Raw genomic sequence first — 24,282 nt, forward strand, 5'->3', positions numbered from 1 at the left:
AGACAGTAACAGACCACACAGACAGTAACAGACCACACAGACAGCAGACAGTAACAGACCACAGACAGCAGACAGTAACAGACCACACAGACAGCAGACAGTCTCAGTAACTTCAGTTGAGTTGAGTTCAGTGACGTTACCTGGAGACTCCATGCTACTAACTAGATGGTCCTACACTGAGAGCACCGGGCTTCCTTTGTGGAGAGGCTGAAGCGTGTGACACCCCCCCAGAGGCTGAAGCGTGTGACACCCCCCCCAGAGGCTGAAGCGTGTGACATGACCCCCAGAGGCTGAAGCGTGTGACCCCCCCCCAGAGGCTGAAGCGTGTGACACCCCCCCCAGAGGCTGAAGCGTGTGACACACCTCCCCAGAGGCTGAAGCGTGTGACATGACCCCCAGAGGCTGAAGCGTGTGACACCCCCCCCCCCAGAGGCTGAAGCGTGTGACACCCCCCCCAGAGGCTGAAGCGTGTGACACACCTCCCCAGAGGCTGAAGCGTGTGACACCCCCCCCAGAGGCTGAAGCGTGTGACACACCTCCCCAGAGGCTGAAGCGTGTGACACCCCCCCCAGAGGCTGAAGCGTGTGACACCCCCCCCAGAGGCTGAAGCGTGTGACACCCCCCCCCAGAGGCTGAAGCGTGTGACATGACCCCCAGAGGCTGAAGCGTGTGACATGACCCCCAGAGGCTGAAGCGTGTGACACCCCCCCCAGAGGCTGAAGCGTGTGACATGACCCCCAGAGGCTGAAGCGTGTGACATGACCCCCCCAGAGGCTGAAGCGTGTGACATGACCCCCCCAGAGGCTGAAGCGTGTGACATGACCCCCCCAGAGGCTGAAGCGTGTGACACCCCCCCCCCCCCCCCAGAGGCTGAAGCGTGTGACATGACCCCCAGAGGCTGAAGCGTGTGACACCCCCCCCAGAGGCTGAAGCGTGTGACATGACCCCCAGAGGCTGAAGCGTGTGACATGACCCCCAGAGGCTGAAGCGTGTTCACATTGGATGTAAACACCGCCGGTGTCAACAAATATGCATGAATGCAGTTTCAAGTGTGTCCAAGTCTGTCTGTCTGTCTATCTATCTATCTATCTATCTATCTATCTATCTATCTATCTATCTATCTATCTATCTATCTATCTATCTATCTATCTATCTATCTATCTATCTATCTATCTATCTATATGAAAAGTGTATTCATCTGTCACTGTTAATTAAATAAATTAGTGCATGTGTAACAATAGCACATACAATTATTGGTCAAAATAAAAGATGAGAGCACAACAGAGAAACACAACACAGATACACACACAATATGCTCTATGTGAGGTCTCTTTAAAGGAGCCATCATTGTCTGCCATACAGATTCTTTACAGGTTCTAAATAACCGTGAAGACCTTGTCAAATTGCTTTTAGAGTATGGAGTAGACCATCGTGTCATAAATGAGGTAACACACCAGGCTATTGGTTTAGAATGAATAAATCAATAACACATTTAAAATCCCTATAATAATAGGGTATAATAGGATAATAATAATATTGAGCATTTCTCTTTCTATTTGCAGTTTGGCTCGAGTGCGACAGAAATGGCTAAAGCCTTTGAGAGACGGGTATCTTTCTATAGATTGCTTATTCATCAGTCATGGCTTTACAATTTCACATACATATACATTTCCATATAGAAAGTACATCATCTGTAAGTACTGTTAAGTAATTCAATATATTTTTCCATAGAACATCGTACGTCTGTTGGAGGGAAGAACCCAGTAAAATGGAAGAGATTCTGTGTTTGCAGTTGTGTTATTGTATATTGTTTGAAACATTTGTGTTGCATGTTGTGTTATTCTGCATCATGTTTGAAACATTTGTGTTGCATGTTATATTATTGTGCATTATGTTTGAAACATTCGTGTTGCATGTTGTTATTCTGCATCATGTTTGAAACATTTGTGTTGCACCTTATGTTATTGTGCATTATGTTTGAAACATTTGTGTTGCACCTTATGTTATTCTGTATTATGTTTGAAACATGCATAATGTAAATACAGTACTTGTGGAAAAGATAATCATGAATGACGAGCACAAGAATCATGACAAACATGTTTCAGTGTTTGATAAAACAATTTTTACTAATACTGCTTGAGTGTTCAAAATGCCATAGACAGACATTGACACTTTTTAAGTGTTTTTTTTTCTTTACATTTGATGTATCAAATAATCATAGAAAAAGCGCTCTCCATGAAAACGTGTTCACCGGTAACACAATCGACAAGGAAGTTAATGAACGTACAGTTACAGGACTGGACAATAATACTGGTGCAGCTACTGGTACATGGAGCCACGGGTTTGCAATAGCAAAGTAAACAACGTAATGTAAAAGTAGTGCATCGTTTAAAAAAAGGACAGTATCAAAAGTAACAATTATTCAACAATGAAATCCTGTGCCGTCAATCACAGAAACACTAGAGACGCATCACAAAATCCTATCCGTCTTCTTTTCCGACCGAGATATTTTGTGAACAAGTTCTGTGCTTAAAGGAAATGTCGCACTGTGTGAATGTATACGTACAATGTACTGCAATGAATTCAAAATAAAAATGTATACTGCAAAAGCTGAGAAAGTAAATAAATACATCACCACATGTATGTGATCTTTTATATTTGACATGTTAAAACGGTTTGAAAGACACGCTTGGACACATAAGATACTTGGTGATAACCAAAAGATTAAGCTGAAGAAAAAGAGTAAATGCAGGACATATGACTACAATTTGGCCACGGCAGTCAAGTTTTATATGATTGCCCACTGGACAGCTACTGAACTTGCAGGCAGGAGGGAAGAGCTGCGTGCAGCATAGGGATACTTCCATGGCAGGTGTATCATTCCCTCCTGTAACCTCATATCGTTCTGTATCCACACACTGACCCCCTAATCTCAGGCAGAGACGGGTGTCTTGATAAAGTTGAGTTAGCCTCTGTGTTTGTCTGCCTGTAAGGATTTTGTTAAGCGATCAATGATTCAATCAGAGCATTTCGCAAAGGGCCCTCGTTGCATACGGGCAGTGGTAGGAAGATAGCCAAAGCGCAGATGACCTTTTAGCAGTGCAATATCTCAGCGTAGGAACGGTCTCTAGGGGAATGAACACACTTCCGCGATATAAACCTATTTCAGATCTCTGTTCAGTTCACTTCTCGGCAACCCTCGATCCCTCGACTGAGCTGTCTGGGCCTCGTTAAATGAACGATGACAAAGCCCCGACATTTGTACTGTTTCACTGGCTCCTCTGCCCTTCTCAAGACCGAGGAGAAACAGAAATAAATCTCAGTGGGCCGGACAGATTGGCTACGGTCCATCCATTTCCTCAGTAATTACACAGTGCAGCAGAAGTGTAATCATGTGTTTACAATCACATTGCTGGACCTCTGCATTATTATCATGGCAGGCCATGCCTGGACTCACTCGCTCTCTTTCTCCTTTTGGTAGTTTCCTTGCCAAGCTGGCTTAGAGACCACTGGGAGTTGCTCCAGAGAGTGTGGCCCCTTTACAAAAACTGTCTCCCATCCATCAATTCTATTGGGCTGTAAATGAACTGGAAGTGTTATTTCAAAAGCCCGACAGAAGAGTGGCTGATATCGAGAGAAAATTAATCCTTTGTTCCTCCTTAAGTCTTAAGTCACTGCAACACGCAGACAAGCCTTGTGATATATCTGTGATTACGTCACTCTGAAGCTCTTCAGCCATGATGCAAAACCATATCATCATGTTCATATCACGGTTCCCTTCACTGTGAATCACGTTCCTCACACATCATTTTCTATACATGACAATTTCACAGATAATTTTTTTTGTCTTTTTGTCTCACCTGCAAGAATGAATGAACACAACAAACATGAACATAAAAATAAAAGAGAATCCCCAAGTTGCTACGATGAAGTAAAAAGTGTCTGGCACAGTGCACCGTGTGGTAATAAATACAGAACATAAATACTTTACATGTACCTGAGCTCAGACTCATAGCACCATTTTTTTAGAGACAGAGCACCAAGGGGACAGACAGGCCCCCCGTCTTAAAACCTCAGAGGGATACTGCCATCTTTTTAAGGTCTTCAGAGTTTTCATAGTGCAAATTGTAATGTCTTTATCGCAACAATGTCCCTTCCGGCCCTCAGCTGCGGTACTTGACATTGGCAACTATATGAGGCTTTGGTAGCGTTGGAGGTTGCTTGGATATGAGTCTGGGGGAGAGAGATTAGATTAGATTAGATTCACATGTATTGTCATCATACAGCACAAGTACAGTACAATGAAAAGAAGTTTGGCATCCAACCAAAGTGCAAATGTAACAGTAAAGTGCAATAGCAATATACAATGTACAGGTGATTAAACTTGGTATAAAATATATAAATGAGTACTACTGAGTGTAATGCTAATCAGATGTATGTACAGGGTGAAAATATACTGTGGGTTAAACGTAAACTAATTTACTTAAACTCGTAAACTCAGTATAAATTGCACTGTGTAGAGTTTACACAAATCAATATGCTGTAAAGTGTAAAAGATGACAAAATGAAGAACTTACCTGTTGGGATGTGGGGCAGGTCGTACAGGTCTAAGGACAACAGGGAGCGGGGTAAGGCCACAGAGCACAGGGGGCCCTTGGACCAAACCGGGCCCTCGGACCACGGAGGGGCCATGTGCTGCAGGTGGACTTCGCACCAGTCGCGTGCTCCTCACCAGGGGATCAGCAGGAAGGGGCTTCTGGGGAGGGCTAGGCTTCTCCACCTCCTGGAGGAGACGAGACAAGCACATTGACAATGACCCAGAAGCACCACCAGGTGGCGGCCAAAGCCAGCCAATTACACCTGTGGCTCTGCCTGTTGTACCCTCATCCTTCAGTCACCAGCAGCAACCCTGCCCACATGACATGTGATGAGGAGTCGTCATGTGGTTCTAATCTTCCCTGGAAGGATGAAGTCATGATAAACGCCTGCTACCTACTCTACATCTGGTCTCCATTCGCCTCCTTCCCTTCCCAGGCTGGAGAGAAGTCCTCTTTGAACATCTAAGAAGTTAAAGGAACGAACGAATGACACAAACTTCACAACTCGTCAGTGGATTAGGGACTACATATTTAAACTATAATTCATTTTGCAATAAGTTCCTCTTCTGAAACTTCATGCTCCTTTGAGAGATCTCATTATGCCCATCCATAAAGTGCTTAGCACTGGGTATGTCTCCCCTCATCAGTGTGCCAAAATCCATGATAAGTCGCTCTCTTGTAGCACTGTTGCTAATTGATAACATTCGGCAGCCAGTCATGCAAGGGGGGGGGGGGGTCTTGAGCTCCTTCCAAAAGAATCACTACAGCATCAAATGGTGGTTAAATTGAACGCAGACAAATAAAAAGTGCATGTCTGATGCTGTTTGTGATGAACAGACATGGAAACCTCACTTAGTCCAATAATAACAGCATAGCATGGTCTGGGCTTACAATACCAAAGTTGATGAACATTGTTACTCAGCTGATAGAGTTTTACCCTTCCTGCTGTCTTGTTGTACAAAACTTGTAAGTCCCTTTGGATAAAAGCGTCAGCTAAATGACAAAATGTAAATGTGATGTAAGTTGCTATCTCATAAGACCGCTCCCTTTGCCAAGTAGCATAGGGCACTATCCGGTTAAAGCCCCTGTGGACAAGGTTTGCCAGCCCCCCCGTAGAGAGTTTTCCGCCGCGCAGAAGCCCCAGCCTGGTCAGTCTCTCTGGACGTGCCAAACAGCTGCTAAAGATACTGTCAGTGAGACGGCTTCCAACACGCATCGCTTTCACGTTTGCACGTTTTAATTTAAACAACAACAGCTGAGAGGGAAGAACCATCTCCTAAATGTGATATATTGGCAGCGGTAGAGTCTCGTAGCATGTTGCGAACATGTTAGATAACCAAGAACAGAACTTTGAAAGAAGCCAAAGTTCCACTGAAACTTCAGCGAAGTAATTCCAGAGCAACGCCAAGCGAAGCGAACCCCGCGAGCGGAAAAACACACATCCAGAAACGCAGTTACACCATAGGTCTGTCGGGTGCCATTCCCATCGTGTCATAACCCTTTAACTTATCCATCGCGTGCCATCATTATCTTTATTAGCTCTTTAACCAAGTCTCAGTTTGAACATACTCCACCAGGCCTCATCTCCAACCCCAAATGTTAATCTAGACAAGGGGAGAGAATGTCATTAGTGCTTTAACACACTCTTAATTAGCCTGATGTTCGTGTGGAGTGCCGTTGACCTTTGCTTCTAAGTGGTATCTGTGTCTCATGTTGTCCCTGGGGAAGGCCTCTGAGCCCTGTGATGATTACCATAAACTCGAGCATATACTGTACTGTTAGAGAGGGTGGGTGGGTGTGATGTCTGGGCCTGAGAGGCAGTCGTCAAGGCTACCCCTGCTGTCCTTCGTCTTCTGCCGCAAAGTTGCTACCTGTGTATCTCTCCCTTTTTAGGGATGGGTCATGATTTTTAGAATTTTCAAATAGGCATTCAATTATAACAAATCTAATACTTATGTCCTTGATGCTGTTGGTTTGGTGGTCGCAGTCTCGGGCTGGTGGGGGCCCCTGGTTCGGGGTCTCGGAGTATTAAAGAGGCATGATGCTCTGATTCGCTGGGGCACCGGATTCGGGGTCCTCATGGGGTGGGGACCGTGGCTGTCGGGACTGGGGTGGATGGGGTGGGGCTCAGGATGTTTCACTTTATAGTATGTAATATGTATCCATCGTTTGGGCGGGTGCGGCTTAGTGGGGAGGAGTATCGGGGGGGGGAGGCCATCATTTCGGTGGTTCGGCTCTGGAGGGGGGGTCTCGTATGTTGTGGGATCGCTGCACGTGGGGTAGGTTTTTTTGGGCCCTCGGTTGCTGTGGTTTTGATGGTCTAGGCTCTGGGCCGTGGGGGCCCCGGGTTCGGGGTCTCGGGGAGTGCCATTGAGGCGTGGTGCTCTGGTTCCCTGGGATGCTGGACGTGGGGGTTCTCGTGGACCGGGGTGTCGGGCTGGGGGCTTTAAGGGGTACTCAGCTTTATGTGTGGTGGGCCTGTGATCTGTGGGGGTCCTGTTTTTTGGGTTGGATAGCAGGGGTGGGTGGACTCTCCTGTGGTGTTCTGGTCTGCTGAACTTTATATATTTAATTTATACTATAACTACTTTATTGATTTAATTTGATTGAATTGTCTTATCATTATTGTTATTATTCCTATTATTGATGTTACTGTCCTGTGATGTGTTGTGTATTATTATTATTATTACTGTATTGTGCTGTGTCTTGTTTCATGTGGAAAATGAGAAAATAAAGAAAAAAAAATGTTATCCACTTTTTCTCCTCCTGTTTTTTCTGTGTTTTTCTCCCATCCCAATTTAGTCATGCCAATTCCCCCCTCCCCTTCCTGGTCGTTGCTCGCATGTGCCCCCCACTGGTCGGTCTAGGGAGGGTTGATAGATACTATCATATGTCCCCTCCGATACATGCGGAGTCAGCCAGCCACTTCTTTTCACCTGCCAGCGCGGACTCTCATTGGTGAGGTGTAACGTGTGGGAGGCTCACACTACCCTCACCATCTCCCTTCCTCGCTGTGCAGGCGCCCTGACCGACCTGTAGGGGTCGCTGTTTTACAACAACCAGATTACCACCCACCGGCTTCCCTCCCGCTGACTCTGCCAATTGAGCCAGTATGACGGCCGGCCAAGCCGGAGGCAACGCTGACAGCCGGATTCGATACCAGTGTCTCTTGCGTTGGTGATGAGCGCTTAGTCCACTGCGCCACCCAGCCGCCTAAAATAAAGACAATTTGATAATTTTATTTTTATTTTTATTGAATACTTTATGCAACTATCATCTTGTCTTAAAAAAAAAGTACTTTTTACCTCTTAACTATTTGTCTTCTTCCTCCACTTTTACACCTCTTCTTGCTCCCTAATTTTCTCTCTCTCCCTCTCTCCCCTTCTCTGTCTCTCTCTTCCCCTAGGAGGCTGCACGGCCCCTGCGGAAAAACCAAACTGGATTAAAGGGAGATAAGGGCCTAGGGAGAATCACTGAGTTTGAGGGATTAATCACCCGGAAGCCCAGGCTTCCCCCCCCCCCCCCCCTCTCCGTAACGTTGCCTCTGATTGCCACGAGCAGAGCTCTAAGGAAACACTTCTCGGGGGGGGCAAGTCCACCACACTCTGCGATATTGGAAAGACATAATACGTGCCGAATGGTGTTTCATCTCCCCGCTGTGCCCTCCCCTTCACACGCTCCATTTTAATTATAAATGCGGCTGGTTTATGGGGTTGAAGTCTCGCACGGATGGCGCAAACCCTGGGGTTAACCTCGCTCTTTTATTGGACCGTGTGTAACTGTCAACACGTATAGACTTTTATGGGACACAAAAGAACCATGAAATTGGGCCACATGACATCTGAAGACACAGTGAGCAACCTTTCCCCAGTTTAGGTGTTATTGGTTGTGGTAGTCAGTTAAAAAAGAAAAGTCTCCCTCAAGAGAAATTACAGCGCAGTGTAAACCCTTTCCATGTCTGTGAATTGAAGTGTAGCGAACAGGGGCGCTCACTCACCATGACCATCCTGCAGGAGTTGTGGTGCGGCTTGCTGCGGAACGACGCCCCTCTGGGTGGGATGTGGGCGTGGACGTGAGGGGCAGGGACCCGGTGCGGAGGAGGGGCCGGGGGCCTCGGCTGCCCGGGGTTGGGTGCGGGAGAGAGGGACAGGGTGAGGGACAGAGGGACGGGGTGGCTGAGGTGAACCGGGGGGCACTGGGGCAGTCTGCGCAGGCCGTGGGAGGAGGGGTAGGGGGCCGGTGGCAGCAGAGCCTCGGGGCCCAGGTGAGGAGGCTGTGGAGAGACGGGAGACAGAGACAGTCAGAAAGGACCGTCTGCTTCCCATCAGCAGCAGTCACGTTAACCTCCTCCTCGTCTCCACCCCTCTGCCTTTCTTCCCGAGGCTGTCAGAGGTGCATAAATCAAGTGCATTCACTCTTCCCCCAGGTCCTCCTCGGGTAGCAAAGGTTAGAGACAAGAGGCCGTGCCACGAGCACCCGTCTGGCCTGGGGAGACAACAGACCCCACACACACACACACACACACTCAAATAGACAGAGCGGAATATGAGTCTGCCTCTTACTCACCCCCTGGACCAGATGTGGACTGCACAAGCAAGCACACATCAATACACATACAGAAGGGCACACACAGTGTAGACACAGACACGCATGCACGCACGCACACACACACACACACACACACACACACACACACACACACACGCGCGCGCGCGCACACACACACACACACACACACACACACACACACACACACACACACACACACACACACACACACACACACACACACACACACACACACACACACACACACACACACACACACACACACACACACACACACACACCGATTTAACACAGCTCCTGACAACTGGAAAATGACCTCACCTGCACTCTGCTCACATCAAACAGGCTTACATCCTTTCTCCCCTTACCAGCGAGACCCAATGAAAACCATATGCTACAGGGCCCAGTAACTCAAAACACCCAATCCCCAGTAATGGACAACAGCTTGCTGGATGCGTGTGTGCCAGTCCGCAACACAAAATGTCAATTCTAACACCGCTTCTCCTATTACTGTACCCCTAGCTCAATAGATCGCATACCGATGACTGTTGTAAGCTTTTGTCTGGGAAATATTAGAATAGGACAGGGGAAATATCACTGGTGCACATGGCAGACGTCCCCATCTCTGACGAATATGCAGTCAGCGTCAAAACGTTGGTCAGTGGACCGATCTTAAATCCCGCCCCTCTTTTCTTGATCCTTGTCAATTCAAGCACAAGGAATAAACCGGCACGGTGGTGTAGTGGTTAACACTGTCGCCTCACAGCTAGAAGGTCCAGGGTTCGATTCCCGCTTGGGGACCAGGTTGCTGCGTTGCAAGTTACCCAGGTGGGGTATCTCCCGGGCCTTTCTGTGTGGAGTTTGCATGTTCTCCCCCTGTGCTCGCAAGGGTTTCACCTCCCGATAAGATAAACCCAATGGAAAAACATGCACAACAGATCGCTAATGCTGTCGCGTCCCTGGCGAAGATGGGCAGGAGCACTTGGATTGGTCCCCGGGTGCGGCCCATGTCTGCTCCCAGCTGCCCTTGGGGGGAAGGATGACGGGATGGGGCAAACGCAGAGAGGAACATTTCATCTGCGAGCCAAAAGAAAAGAAATAATTGCATGCCGCCCATCGCATGTGTGTGTCACTGCATTACGACATTGTCAATGTGTGGAATGAATAAAGACTTCTTCAAAGTCCAGTTTAATCTAATAAAGGTTTGCTCCGGCGATCTTTTCCCTGCCTCGCTGCACTGGGCTGTTCCTGCCTGTCTCAATGTGGCTGAAGCACAGTGTTACTAAATTAGGCCTGTCCCCACTTACTTAGAGTTAAAGAGCTCCTTCTGCATGATTTCATGTATACAGATCTGTCCATTAAATCAACTAATATGGTAGCTGGATAAAGTCCTATGGCTGTTAGCCGTTTGTTAGACTTTATTATAATAATAACACCAACAACAAGAACAACAGACCATTCCCTGTATGTGGGCGACACACAGAGATAAATCAAGTCCCTCTCTCTTTACCAGGCGCCTCTCTCTAATGATGTGAGAGGTATCGGGGTGTCAGAAATACAGCGCTCACCACAGGCCCACGTTATCAACACCCCCGCCACGTGGCCGCGTAGCGAGGGATTATTTAATTGGATTTGAATGAGCTGCCGTTTATGTGAAAGCAATGTGTCACTCCGGCGGATGGTGATTTGTTCCATTGAAAACGGTGCCGATGTTTCCAAGGAGGATAGACAGGAAGAGATATCTGCCGTGGATCCCTGAGAGGAGGGGGTGAAGGGGGGTGTATCATTAAATGAGCTTTGTGTTTGTGTCCGACTTTCTCTCCATGTTCATCATTTATATACGTGTGTGTGTGTGTGTGTGTGTGCGCGCACACATGCAAATGTACATGCATGCTTATGTATGCATGAGTTTCTGTACGTATGTGTGTGTGTCGATTACCTTTTCACCGGCTACTGTTACTTATTATTCTATTCTATTATGTGTGTTATTATCCTGTCTGTGTGCAACACTGTGGCCATTCAGGCACTTTTGTAACTAATTGTCTCTCAATATATGATTGCATTATTATTAGTGTTTATGTCCTTGACATACTTGTATTTATGTGGACATAAATAAATACATTCAAATGTGTGTGTGAGAAGTGAGAACATGTGTGTATGTTGATGTGTGTCTTTCTCTGTGTGAATGTCTTTGTTTACAGTTGTGTGCATGTGTGCATGTGTGTGCTGGTACCTGCCGAGGAGAGAACAGTAGCCTATATACTAACCTTGAACATGCTGGTGCCGTGGGGCGGAGCCGGGGCCTGGCGAGGTGGAGAGGTTCTGCACACAGACTGGGGCTGGCTGGGACTGGACGGCCTGTTGGTGCCAGAACTCACCGACCTGACGCACAACGTTACGCATTATTAGCTACACAGAAGCACTTAGATCAATGTGTAACATGCAGGGTGGCAACTGTAGCGCACACGCACACACTCCCTCCAAACAACTGCTCTTAACCCTTTCACTACCACACTACAAAGGGTTAACCCTTTCACCGCCACACGGCAAAGGGTTAACCCTTTCACCGCCACACGACAAAGGGTTAACCCTTTCACCACCACTACAAATGGTTAACCCTTTCACCGCCACACGGCAAAGGGTTAACCCTTTCACCGCCACGTGACAAAGGGTTAACCCGTTCACCACCACACTACAAATGGTTAACCTTTTCACCGCCACACGACAAAGGGTTAACCCTTTCACCACCACACGACAAAGGGTTAACCCTTTCACCACCACACTACAAAGGGTTAACACTTTCACCACCACACCACAGAAGGTTAACCGTTCACTACCACACTACAAAGGGTTAACACTTTCACTATCACACTGATGGTTAATGTGAAACAGTGAAGCAGCTTTACAGACAGACAGCATGTAAAAGGCAAGGACTGCTATCGTGGATAAGGTAACAGCCAGGAATCCAGGATACTGCGCCACTAGAGAGCAACCCACCTGGATTCAAACCCAGGTCCCCGGACATACATGGGGAACCAAATATCTACCGCTCAGCCAAAGGGAGGACCCCCCCCAGCTGAGGGAGATATTAGGCTTACTAGGCTTCAGGCAGGACTAATCTGCTACACTAGGCATCAAAGGTTTGTCTCGTTGGAGGAAACACACAGGATAGGTCAGAGGTCGAGACATCCTCACACCAAGTATATCCTTGGGCTAAACAGCCTCATAAAAAAATATAGTCCACATGACTGAGATTAGTACAGTGAAATATTGTCTTTTATTAAGACATCTGCACTGACGAAACTGAACGGGTGAATCAGCAGATGTTTCACGTGCTACTAGCAAAGAATGTTCTCCAGGAACGCGTACAGACGAGGAGACAAAACATTCATAAAACACGATACTTTCCGCAATAATCTCAACGTGTAGACATCTTGAGGCTGTTAAAGCCCGAAGATAAGGGTGTGCAGGTGTCTCTCTCTGTCGTCATCTGACTTCTAGCTCACGGAGCCCCAAGAACGTCTGCTATCAAAGCACCTGAGCTTCTCGATGGTGTTCTTCTTGTTGGCGCAGAGCAGACCCAGCAGAGTCTTCCTCTTGATGCAAACGATGAGGACGGCACCCAGGAGGCTGAGCAGAGCCACCAGGATCCCCACCGTCAGGCTCCCACTGTCTGCTCCGTCACAGCACACAAGAGGAGGTGAGGTTACCTTCTAGTGTCCAATATGCTGCCTTATACCAGGGCATTATATAGAGTACTGATATACACCTGATATATCTACTACTGATATATACTATACTTATAGGTGTAGTACATACACACATGAAGGTGTACAGACATAGTCATACATACACATGTAGAGGGGTACAGATATAGTGGTATATACACACATGTAGAGGGGTACAGATATAGTGGTATATACACACATGTAGAGGGGTACAGATATAGTGGTATACATACACATGTAGAGGGGTACAGATATAGTGGTATATATACACATGTAGAGGGGTACAGATATAGTGGTATATATACACATGTAGTGGGGTACAGATATAGTGGTATATATACACATGTAGTGGGGTACAGATATAGTGGTATATATACACATGTAGAGGGGTACAGATATAGTGGTATATATACACATGTAGTGGGGTACAGATATAGTGGTATATATATACACATGTAGAGGGGTACATATATAGTGGTATATATACACATGTAGAGGGGTACAGATATAGTTGTATACATACACATGTAGTGAGGGTACAGATATAGTGGTATACATACACATGTAGTGGGGTACAGATATAGTTGTATACATACACATGTAGTGAGGGTACAGATATAGTGGTATACATACACATGTAGTGGGGTACAGATATAGTGGTATACATACACATGCAGAGGGTACAGATATAGTGGTATACATACACATGTAGAGGGGTACAGATATAGTCATATATATACACATGTAGAGGGGTACAGATATAGTGGTATACATACACATGTAGTGGGGGTACAGATATAGTGGTATACATACACATGCAGAGGGGTACAGATATAGTGGTATACATACACATGCAGAGATATAGTGGTATACATACACATGTAGTGGGGGTACAGATATAGTGGTATACATACACATGCAGAGGGGTACAGATATAGTGGTATACATACACATGCAGTGGGGTACAGATATAGTGGTATACATACACATGTAGTGGGGGTACAGATATAGTGGTATACATACACATGCAGAGGGGTACAAATATAGTGGTATACATACACATGCAGAGGGTACAGATATAGTTGTATACATACACATGTAGAGGGGTACAGATATAGTCATATATATACACATGTAGAGGGGTACAGATATAGAGTTATACATACACATGCAGAGGGGTACAGATATAGTGGTATATATACACATGCATAGGGGTACAGATATAGTGGTATATATACACATGTAGAGGGGGTACAGATATAGTGGTATATATACACATGTAGTGGGGTACAGATATAGTGGTATATATACACATGTAGAGGGGTACAGATATAGAGTTATACATACACATGCAGAGGGGTACAGATATAGAGTTATACATACACATGTAGAGGGGTACAGATATAGAGTTATACATACACATGCAGAGGGGTACAGATATATTGGTATATATACACATGTAGTGGGGTACAGATATAGTGGTATATATACACATGTAGAGGGGTACAGATATAGTGGTATATATACACATGTAGAGGGGTACAGATATAGAGTTATACATACACATGCAGAGGGGTACAGATATAGTGGTATATATACACATGTAGTGAGGGTACAGATATAGTGGTATACATACACATGTAGTGGGGTACAGATATAGTGGTATATATCCACATGTAGAGGGGTACAGATATAGTGGTATATATACACATGTAGAGGGGTACAGATATAGTGGTATATATACACATGTAGAGGGGTACAGATATAGTGGTATACATACACATGTAGTGGGGGTACAGATATAGTGGTATATATACACATGTAGTGGGGGTACAGATATAGTTGTATATATCCACATGTAGAGGGGTACAGATATAGTGGTATATATACACATGTAGAGGGGTACAGATATAGTGGTATATATACACATGTAGAGGGGTACAGATATAGAGTTATACATACACATGCAGAGGGGTACAGATATAGTGGTATATATACACATGTAGTGAGGGTACAGATATAGTGGTATACATAGACATGTAGTGGGGGTACAGATATAGTGGTATACATACACATGTAGTGGGGGTACAGATATAGTGGTATATATACACATGCAGAGGGGTACAGATATAGTGGTATACATACACATGCAGAGGGGTACAGATATAGTGGTATATATACACATGCAGAGGGGTACAGATATAGTGGTATACATACACATGTAGTGGGGGTACAGATATAGTGGTATACATACACATGTAGAGGGGTACAGATATAGTGGTATATATACACATGCAGAGGGGTACAGATATAGTGGTATATATACACATGCAGAGGGGTACAGATATAGTGGTATATATACACATGCAGAGGGGTACAGATATAGTGGTATATATACACATGCAGAGGGGTACAGATATAGTTGTATACATACACATGTAGTGGGGGTACAGATATAGTGGTATATATACACATGCAGAGGGGTACAGATATAGTTGTATACATACACATGTAGTGGGGGTACAGATATAGTGGTATACATACACATGCAGAGGGGTACAGATATAGTGGTATACATACACATGCAGAGGGGTACAGATATAGTTGTATACATACACATGTAGTGGGGGTACAGATATAGTGGTATATATACACATGCAGAGGGGTACAGATATAGTTGTATACATACACATGTAGTGGGGGTACAGATATAGTGGTATACATACACATGCAGAGGGGTACAGATATAGTGGTATACATACACATGCAGAGGGGTACAGATATAGTGGTATACATACACATGCAGAGGGGTACAGATATAGTGGTATACATACACATGCAGAGGGGTACAGATATAGTGGTATATATACACATGCAGAGGGGTACAGATATAGTGGTATATATACACATGCAGAGGGGTACAGATATAGTTGTATACATACACATGTAGTGGGGTACAGATATAGTGGTATATATACACATGCAGAGGGCTCTGCCCTACACAAGCAGGCAGCAGTTGAAGTTCCTGCTTTTTGGCTTTGTATGGAAACAATAGATTATACTGCAGGGTACAGAGTGGGGATTAGCAGGTCACTGGCAGCTGAGAACAGCTGAGTGGATATGTTCAGATGACATGGCCAACAATGAGTGAAGCCACATCAATGTGTGTTATTTAAAAATATAGATGATGCTGGTGAGATTAAATGTTATTTTTCCTGATTTCCCCCCCCCTTTTTTTTACATTAATTTGATTGTTTGAAAACCTTTATTTATCCCCAAGGGGAGATAAATATGTCCTTTACACAGCATAACAGCAATTTAAAAACAGTAAAAACAGTTAATACATAACATACACTTATTAGTATGTGTTAAAAACAAGATGGACAAATACATAGGGATAAAAAATGCTAAAATAGGGTTGCAGATCAGCACGTCCGAGTGACACCCCTGCAGTTTGACAGACTGTGGTCTGCTAGTGAGGTAGTTGAGGATCTAGGCCACCAAGTCGTCCTCCACCCATAAATTATAATGAGTTCATCAAGAGGATACATTTCATAATTTTGTGTCGCCTGGTAATCGGAAGGTTCCCGGTTTGATTCCAGCTCCTCCTGGCAGCATGTAGAAATGTCCTTGAGCAAGGCACTTGACCCCTAACTGCTCCTGATGAGCAGGTTGGCACCTTGCATGGTTGCTTCCGCCGTCGGTGTGTGAATGTGTGAGTGAATGGGTGAATGTGAGGCATAAGTTGTAAAGCGCTTTGGACAAAAGCTTTATATAAATGCACTCCATTTACCATGTGCTTATAGCTTTTGGGGAGTTACCTGTTTGTCTCATAGGACCACTGTCCAGACTCCCGCCAAACCCTCCTTTGTCGCAGAACGGAGGGGCCCAGTGGGCCTCGCAGTGGCAATTCTTGATGTTGTTGCACACCTGTGTTTTCCACAGAAGAGTAATGAGTTAGAGACACTCGAGACGCACAACGTAATCAACTTGTCCCTTTCAGTATAGGTTCCAGCAAGTGTGTGTGCAATAGTGCATAAAATATTTGGTAAAAGTGCCCAGCCTGGCGCACGGTTCTCGTAAATATGGCAAACCGAATCAACCGGCGCGACGGGACACGCAGTTAACAGGTGACAAAAAGTGCGCGAGTCAAGTTTACAAGATTGGGTCCAGACTGGAATGACGGCATGGCAAACAGACACAGATGTCTCTGCATGCTCCATTTACGGCACGACGCAGCGCTCGCGTCTCCCTCCACTATGTCACCCCGCTGCCTGGGTCCACATGGCAAGGCTGTCTAGCACATGAGAAGCAGAGGACTCGCCCCCCCCCCCCCCCCTTCATCCCTAAACACACACAAACACACACACACACCCTCTCCCTCTCTCTTTCCTCTTGTGTCTCCCTGCTCCGTACAGGACAAAAGTCCAATAGGATTCCCTAGTAGGGTTAATGGGCAGCAGCTGTGGGCCTTTTCTCGAAGGCAACATCTTGTTCCGATCTATGGGTACACTGTCTCTGCTACAGGGGCGGCAATCTCTTTCTGTCTGCGAGCTGCGTAACTCTTTAAGAGCTTTATAGGGAGATAAGACTTGAGTAAACAAACCCGCCCCTGTGACGACTCGGAGGGGGTCCTTTTTTAAGCGATGGTAAAAGTGATGCTATCTGTTGTTTATTTGGATTAAGAGAACCACTTTTTTAACCAGCCAAAATCAAAGCCGCGGTGGGGACTTCAACTACCACACCACTAACCGCCGCGCATTTCACCTCAAGCGGGGGCCACCCAACAGGAGTAGGATGGGTGGCATTTGAGACATGCAGGAGAGGAAAAAAACAAACACCCAAAAGAAAAAACATAAATCCAATATAGCCTTTGCCTCACATTCTAACACAGGTTTTGGGACAAGGACGACTGCCTGGGAGTGTGAAACTATGATGAATGGCCCTTAAAGCTGAACATAAATGAAGCCATTATATCTAACTGATTGAACCTTTCAGCAACTGGGATGATTGATTGCGAGGCATTGCACCCACCGTGCAACCGGGCCATTCTGAAAAGAACCAACAGTGCAGCCCGACGTGCCGCGCGAGAACAGGGGGGGCCGTGTGATAAGTGACAGCGAAGCGGGTATCTTCTGGATATCAAAACGTATTCAATATGCCAGGTGGTGCTTCGGTGCGTCAGACCGGGAAGGAGAGGGAGGTGCCGCCGCGCTGGCTGTACTTACCCCTCGACCGCTGCACTTTGCCGAGCACTCGTGTACGCCGAAGACGCTGACGTTCTGGCACTGTCGATTCAGACACATCTAAAAGGCAGACAACACAGACGTGGGGGTGTGAGGTCACAGAGTGTCTCCGTATAACACCGTAAATCCATTCATCTGGCGAGGAGTAAAAAATACTAAAATGAGCCACCTCTGCTCTCGCAGTTAATGAGCCACCGACTATAACACTCCGGCAATAAAAACAGCTTAGGATGAAATGTAATGTTGACACTTCTTCTTATTTTCTCTCTCAAGCATATTTAAAGCCGTTTACGAGTTGTTTGGTGGCGTGGACTGTGGACTCCTTGATTGATTGATTGATTGAAAACTTTATTAACAGATTGCAGAATGGGTACAATACAGTACGGCTCAATACACACAATTGTTAAGGGGATTCTTCAGACCAGAGAACGACTTTCGTCTTGTTTACATCAGGGTCCCCCATTTTCAATTCATCCAGACATTTATGACATACAAGATATACAAATACAGTACTTAAGAGACGGAGATTATAAAAGGAAATATATACATTCGAGGGGAAAGAAACTGTACATTGGAGGGGGTTGAGTGGGTGGGTGGTTTGGACATTTACTGAGGCCAGTTTCGAATTGCAGCCTCCTGTAGGTGCTCTTTGAGAGCGGTTTTGAAGGAGGGTAGGGATTCACATTATTTTACGGCTGTGGGTAGGGTGTTCCACATTGTTGCGGGATAATTGCGAATTGTATTTAGTCCCTTGTTTGAGCCGAATCTGGGTTGAACATGAAGCATCAACCACCCAAATAAAAGCAAGCTGGATGGACTTGGCAGCAGTGGGCAAGAGAAGGGACTTCCAGACTGACAGATGAGGGCAGGGGCTGGCTCTTTCCTAATGGGTGGAGGCTTATAGAAAAGAAAAAAGAGTAAAGCTGCCTTTAATAGACCAACTGGATCAATGCGGTGAGTGATGGTTTTAATAATTGGAACAGTCCAGGTCTGATTAATGATAACTGCACTTAGCATCTGTGGCATATTCGCTGTATATTTGTCTCTGCTGCCCAGACTTACATGTGCAGACACGCCTTTCCAAACCCACATCTTAAGTCATAGCCTGATGTCACTCGGCACCGCCCTCGTTTTCCACCGCCACTGCCCAATGGTTTGGGCAACACAGACTTCCACCATATTCTTAAAGCCGTCTGCATTGGGCCAAGTGACTGGACCGTTAGTCTACTCTACTGGGTCTGTCTGAACACACTCTCACCATGCCATCACCACACTTGGTGCCCGTCAGCACCAGGCCAGGATCAGGCATGTCGTCGCCGAGGTAGACGTGGGTCCCCCGGCACAGGATCCGCCCCCCTTCCTGCAGGGGGATGTTGGTTTCTATGGAAACGGCGTTGGTACCAATTACAGGACGATTGGCTCCTCCTTGACACTGGATTTTGCCACACTTAGCATCCCTGTGAGCTCAACACAACACAACAAACCACCGCCACCGGCGCAGACAGAAAATGTGTTAATACAATAACACTTTCCGGGATTTACGCATCAACGCAATTATTTTCCTGTAACTTCCAGCACACCAATTAGGGAAATTGAAAAACATTCTGCTTGTTTGTGCACTTTTAGCCAACAGCTGCATTAGTCGGAGTGACTCTGTCCCCTTGTTTCAGTCTAAAAGAATCTCCATGCATGACGTCCAATCCAGTCCTCTGTCATTAGAGCAAATTACGGTGGTTGATACCACCCCTGCCAAGGACAACTAAAGGGAATATTCATACAGAACTAAATATAATCCATTTAAAAGCCACTGCGTGAATCCCATACACATTTTAATAACAGGAGAGCTCATTTCTCATAATAATCGACGAGTGCATTCATTACACTCTGTTTTCCCGGCTACACTAGCGATTACAGAGTCGGTGCAGTAAAAGGGAGTCGTCGGCCTCACCGCGCTTCACATTTGGCAAAGGATCCCTTGGAGTCCTTCCCACAGTTGCCATAGGGATCCCCCGCAGAGTTGACCCTTTCAAAGCAGATGCCCGGGGCTGGCTTGGCTCCTGTGGCACACATAGCAAAAACATTAACTCACACGTAGCCTGTAGCTGCAACGGTAAAATCAGGGCCTCCCCCCTCCACTGACCTAGGCCCCATAGCGTGATGCACTGCTGCTCATGGGTCTGGCAGATGCCGTTGTAGCAGTGACCGTCCACGCTGTGGCAGGCGTGGCCGTCGTGCAGGTAAACGTTGGCGGGACAGTGGGGGGCGGTGCCAGTGCAGAACTCCGGCAGATCACAGGCGTTGGCGGATTCTCGGCACGACGTGCCGGCTGGCTTCAGCTGCAGACGGACACACACAGAAGAGAGACAGACAGGGGAGAGTTTAGACAGGAACAGGGTCGGCGAGAAACTGTGACGGATGAGCGAGATTAAATAAGGGCATCCGAGATGACAATACCAATCAGTGGGGTATATAGGCTTTCCTTGGTAATAAATCAAACGTCTGACAACCGGCGAGACCATGGAGTTCCCTACCTGGCAGGCTTGGCAGCATTGACCGTGGGCACAGACGGCGTCTCCCTTCAGGGTGCAGGTCGTGGCGTTGCAGCAGGGGTTCATGCACTCCTTCAGAGGAGGAACAAGAAAAGAATAGAGCGGAGAGGAAGAGAGGAAGAAAAGTTAACTCACCGCAAAAGAAACAACAACAATCAGTTTTCATCTCAGACCACATGAGCAAAATGTTATCGGAGGGACCAGGACCTGGCAAGTTGACATTACATAGAAGTTTAATGCACGTAAAAAAGTATTCTCTGGAACTGTTCCCAAATGTGATGAATCAAAACAGGTGACTCTAGCGTTTGCGACTAAACCAGGTTTAAATGACCGTCTCTTCTGAAGTGTAGCCTGATGTATGGAACCTACACGAATACAATTTTAGTATCTTGCCCTTTTATGCTAGGGGACACACTTTCAGCGGATCATTCGCTCATGTTCGATCATTTCGTATAGCTTTAGCCAAATGGGGGGCTCTGAAGTTCAAATGCAACAAAATGAAATCACTAATGTTGTAAACATCTGTACTAATATTGTAAATTTAATGTAGATTTAATGGCAGGGTGGATGTACTTTTGTTATTATTATTTTTTTTTATTGATTGAAACAGACTAAACATATTAAGTCATGGCACAGCTGCTCACAGATTGGCCTTTGCTCTCGCCAGAGGGGAGAAAAGGGTTGAAAGCGTTGAAGACTTTTTTTTGAAATTTTTTAGCAGCGACCTGCAAGTACATACTACTTGCTCTAGCTGCTCTTTGCTGTTTTTCACTCGTCCCTACAGGAAAGGAATGAAACCCAGTCACCTTTTCACTTTTCCCAATAGGCAGGGAATGAAACTGTCGCTTTTTCACTTTTCCCAATAGGCAGGGAATGAAACTCTGTTGCTTTTTCACTTTTCCCAATAGGCAGGGAATGAAAACCGGTCACTTTTAACTTTTCCCTATAGGCAAGGAATGAAAACCTGACTCGAACAAAGTGTCCGTAGAAACTGAGACATCACACATTATATATAGGTGTGGTTAGAATGGGGGGAGGCTATCTACCGGAAGACCTGGGTTGGTTGAAATGTTATTTCTCCCCCTGAAATAAATCATATTTGGGAGCAAATTTCAAACAGTGAAAAGACATGTGTCTTTTTTTCCTCTTAGGGTTCATGTTCCATACCTCCTCCCTCATCTGGCAGAGGTCAGGAAGCACTACTTCCTTGTTCCCTAAAAAACAACCACTTCATCTCATGGACCCCCCCCCCCCCCCCCCCCCCCCCCCCGACCTGTAATATGAACCAGGAGGGCAGTGAGAGAGAGAGAGAGAGAGAGAGAGAGAGAGAGAGAGAGAGAGAGAGAGAGAGAGAGAGAGAGAGAGAGAGAGAGAGAGAGAAGAGAGAGAGAGAGATACAGAGATAGAGAGAGAGAGGGGGGGGCATTGAACAGAAAAAGATGAGACAGAGAAACAATGAGGAAGGAGAGAGAGAGAAACAGACAGATACAGTAGATAATATATAGACAGACAGACAGACAGACAGACAGACAGACAGACAGACAGACAGACAGACAGACAGACAGACAGACAGACAGACAGACAGACAGACAGACAGACAGACAGACAGACAGACACTGTAGATACATAGATAGAAAGTCCCCAGTGTAACATATCACTCTACACACCATCTGCTTCATGTTAGTCTATATTACAAACCATGCACTGTACTAATCAGTAACTCTCTACTCTAAACCCTGGTATATAGAGGGTGGGTGTTGTATATACGTGTGTGTGTGTGTGTGTGTGTGTGTGTGTGTGTGTGTGTGTGTGTGTGTGTGTGTGTGTGTGTGTGTGAGAGAGAAAGATTGTGTGAGAGGAAGAGAAAGTGTGTGTGTGGTGTGTGTGTGTGTGTGTGTGTGTGTGTGTGTGTGTGTGTGTGTGTGTGTGTGTGTGTGTGTGTGTGTGTGTGTGTGTGTGTGTGTGTGTGTTTGCTCTCACATACAACAGGCAGACTAAATGGAAGCACAGGGGTTACCTCAATCCTTGTTACCACTAAGCCTCACAGCCTGGTCTGGACACTCTGTACACTGCGGAGAGGGAGAGGGCAGCCGGGAGGGGAGGAACAGGGGGAACTGTCAGGGGGACGGGGCTGACTCCACGGGCCTTCCTGAGCCGTCAAGGGCAGTTCCCATGGTCCCAGGAGCGGACGTCGGGGGGCAGAGGAGTCATGCTGGAACAATAAGGGGGCCTGTGTTTGCAGGGGAGCAGGGGCTGAGGGGTTTGAGAGAGGTGCCTGGGCCATGTGATCTGACACGGGCTGGAACGGGTTCGCCTCGGCTATGTGGAGACGCTTTATTAGCACCAGGGCTCTCCTCTCAATTAGTCGGCCAAGTCTTTTACAAGTCTATTTTCATCATTTCTATGCTGAATGACTCATATTAGCTATGGTTTGCACATCACACTATTTTGAAGCACATCTCTTGTACACACCAGATCTAAAAAGGTCCTCCTGTGTGATATAGCTCATAGGAAAACAACATTTTACAGATTTGATTAAATCAACTAGTCGATTAGTCAACAAAATCCTATGATTATTAGTTGACAAGGACAGTCCTAATCAGCGCTGCTGGCTCAGGTCCGATAGGCTTGTGTCTGTGCTTTTGTTTGGATTCTTCTGACACGACCGGGGCTCCAGCCAGAGCATCTCTAGTGGACCAGACAAGACTGTCACTGGGCAGGGAGGTGTGACCGCTCTAAACAAACAAGAGAAGGACAAACCAGCCCATGCCATCTGCACACGCTCCAGTCACCTTCACCTTCCAGTCTACTTCTGCACCTGCTGCCAGGAAGCTTTCTGCGGCTCCTCCCCCTGCCACATGGCTCCTCCCCCTGCCACACGGCTCCTCCCCCTGCCACACGCAGCAGCCTCGCACACCCCACTCGCCCAGGGCCGGCTATCGTTACAGGAAGCGCACGCAGCGAGAGTTTGGTAACTACTGTATTTTCTACTGACGTACACCCCCCTACATCACTATGGGGGATGTAGTTTGGTAGAAAATTGTTCCAACATAAAACTGCTCACAACAAGGTCTGTGGATTATTTTAGTAACCAAGTCATGATTTCTGGAAAGAGACATTGATGTTGAATTGGGGATGGATAGATAGCAATAAGTACCAAATGGCTAATGGTTGTTGTTGGAAAGGGACAGTTGCATTGACATCCCACCCCCTTTGCTGAAACTTTGTTGAAACTTATTAATAATAATAATAATAATAATAATAATAATAATAATAATAATAATAATAATAATAATAATAATAATAATAATAATAATAATAATAATAATAATAATAATAATAATAATAATAATACATTTTATTTCTATAGTATACTCAAAACACTTTACAGTGTCAAATAAAAATAAGAATACATAGTTGGGTCAAGAACCAACATTCTGTGACCATTCTCTGGCTAAGATGTTTTGATGATTGATTTGACTTCTATGGACCTTTTATAAAATATTTAGCCCCCGTGTCCCCTTTGTCAGATGGCCAAATCCAAAATACCTGCTGACGCCATCTTGAAAAATTTACTTTTGATCCAGAGCAC

At 46.0% G+C, this 24,282-nt stretch overlaps 1 protein-coding gene across 1 annotated transcript in view; it reads right to left on the reverse strand.

The window, feature by feature from the left end:
- Nucleotides 1–2,182: 2,182 nt before the first annotated feature.
- Nucleotides 2,183–24,282, reverse strand: part of adam12a (ADAM metallopeptidase domain 12a) — a 201,614-nt gene continuing 179,514 nt past the window's right edge. Inside the window, exons 13-23 of the mRNA XM_084322845.1 lie at nt 20,673–20,762; nt 20,282–20,477; nt 20,090–20,198; nt 19,400–19,598; nt 18,124–18,201; nt 16,717–16,825; nt 12,705–12,840; nt 11,435–11,549; nt 8,596–8,871; nt 4,578–4,783; nt 2,183–4,233 (exon numbers count right to left, since the gene is read on the reverse strand). Coding sequence (XP_084178971.1) covers nt 4,164–4,233; nt 4,578–4,783; nt 8,596–8,871; nt 11,435–11,549; nt 12,705–12,840; nt 16,717–16,825; nt 18,124–18,201; nt 19,400–19,598; nt 20,090–20,198; nt 20,282–20,477; nt 20,673–20,762 — 1,584 coding nt within the window. The 3' untranslated portion in view covers nt 2,183–4,163. The remainder of the gene's footprint in view (nt 4,234–4,577; nt 4,784–8,595; nt 8,872–11,434; nt 11,550–12,704; nt 12,841–16,716; nt 16,826–18,123; nt 18,202–19,399; nt 19,599–20,089; nt 20,199–20,281; nt 20,478–20,672; nt 20,763–24,282) is intronic.

This window comes from Notolepis coatsorum (genome assembly GCF_963971535.1).
Source record: "Notolepis coatsorum genome assembly, chromosome: 10".
NCBI lineage: Eukaryota > Metazoa > Chordata > Actinopteri > Aulopiformes > Paralepididae > Notolepis > Notolepis coatsorum.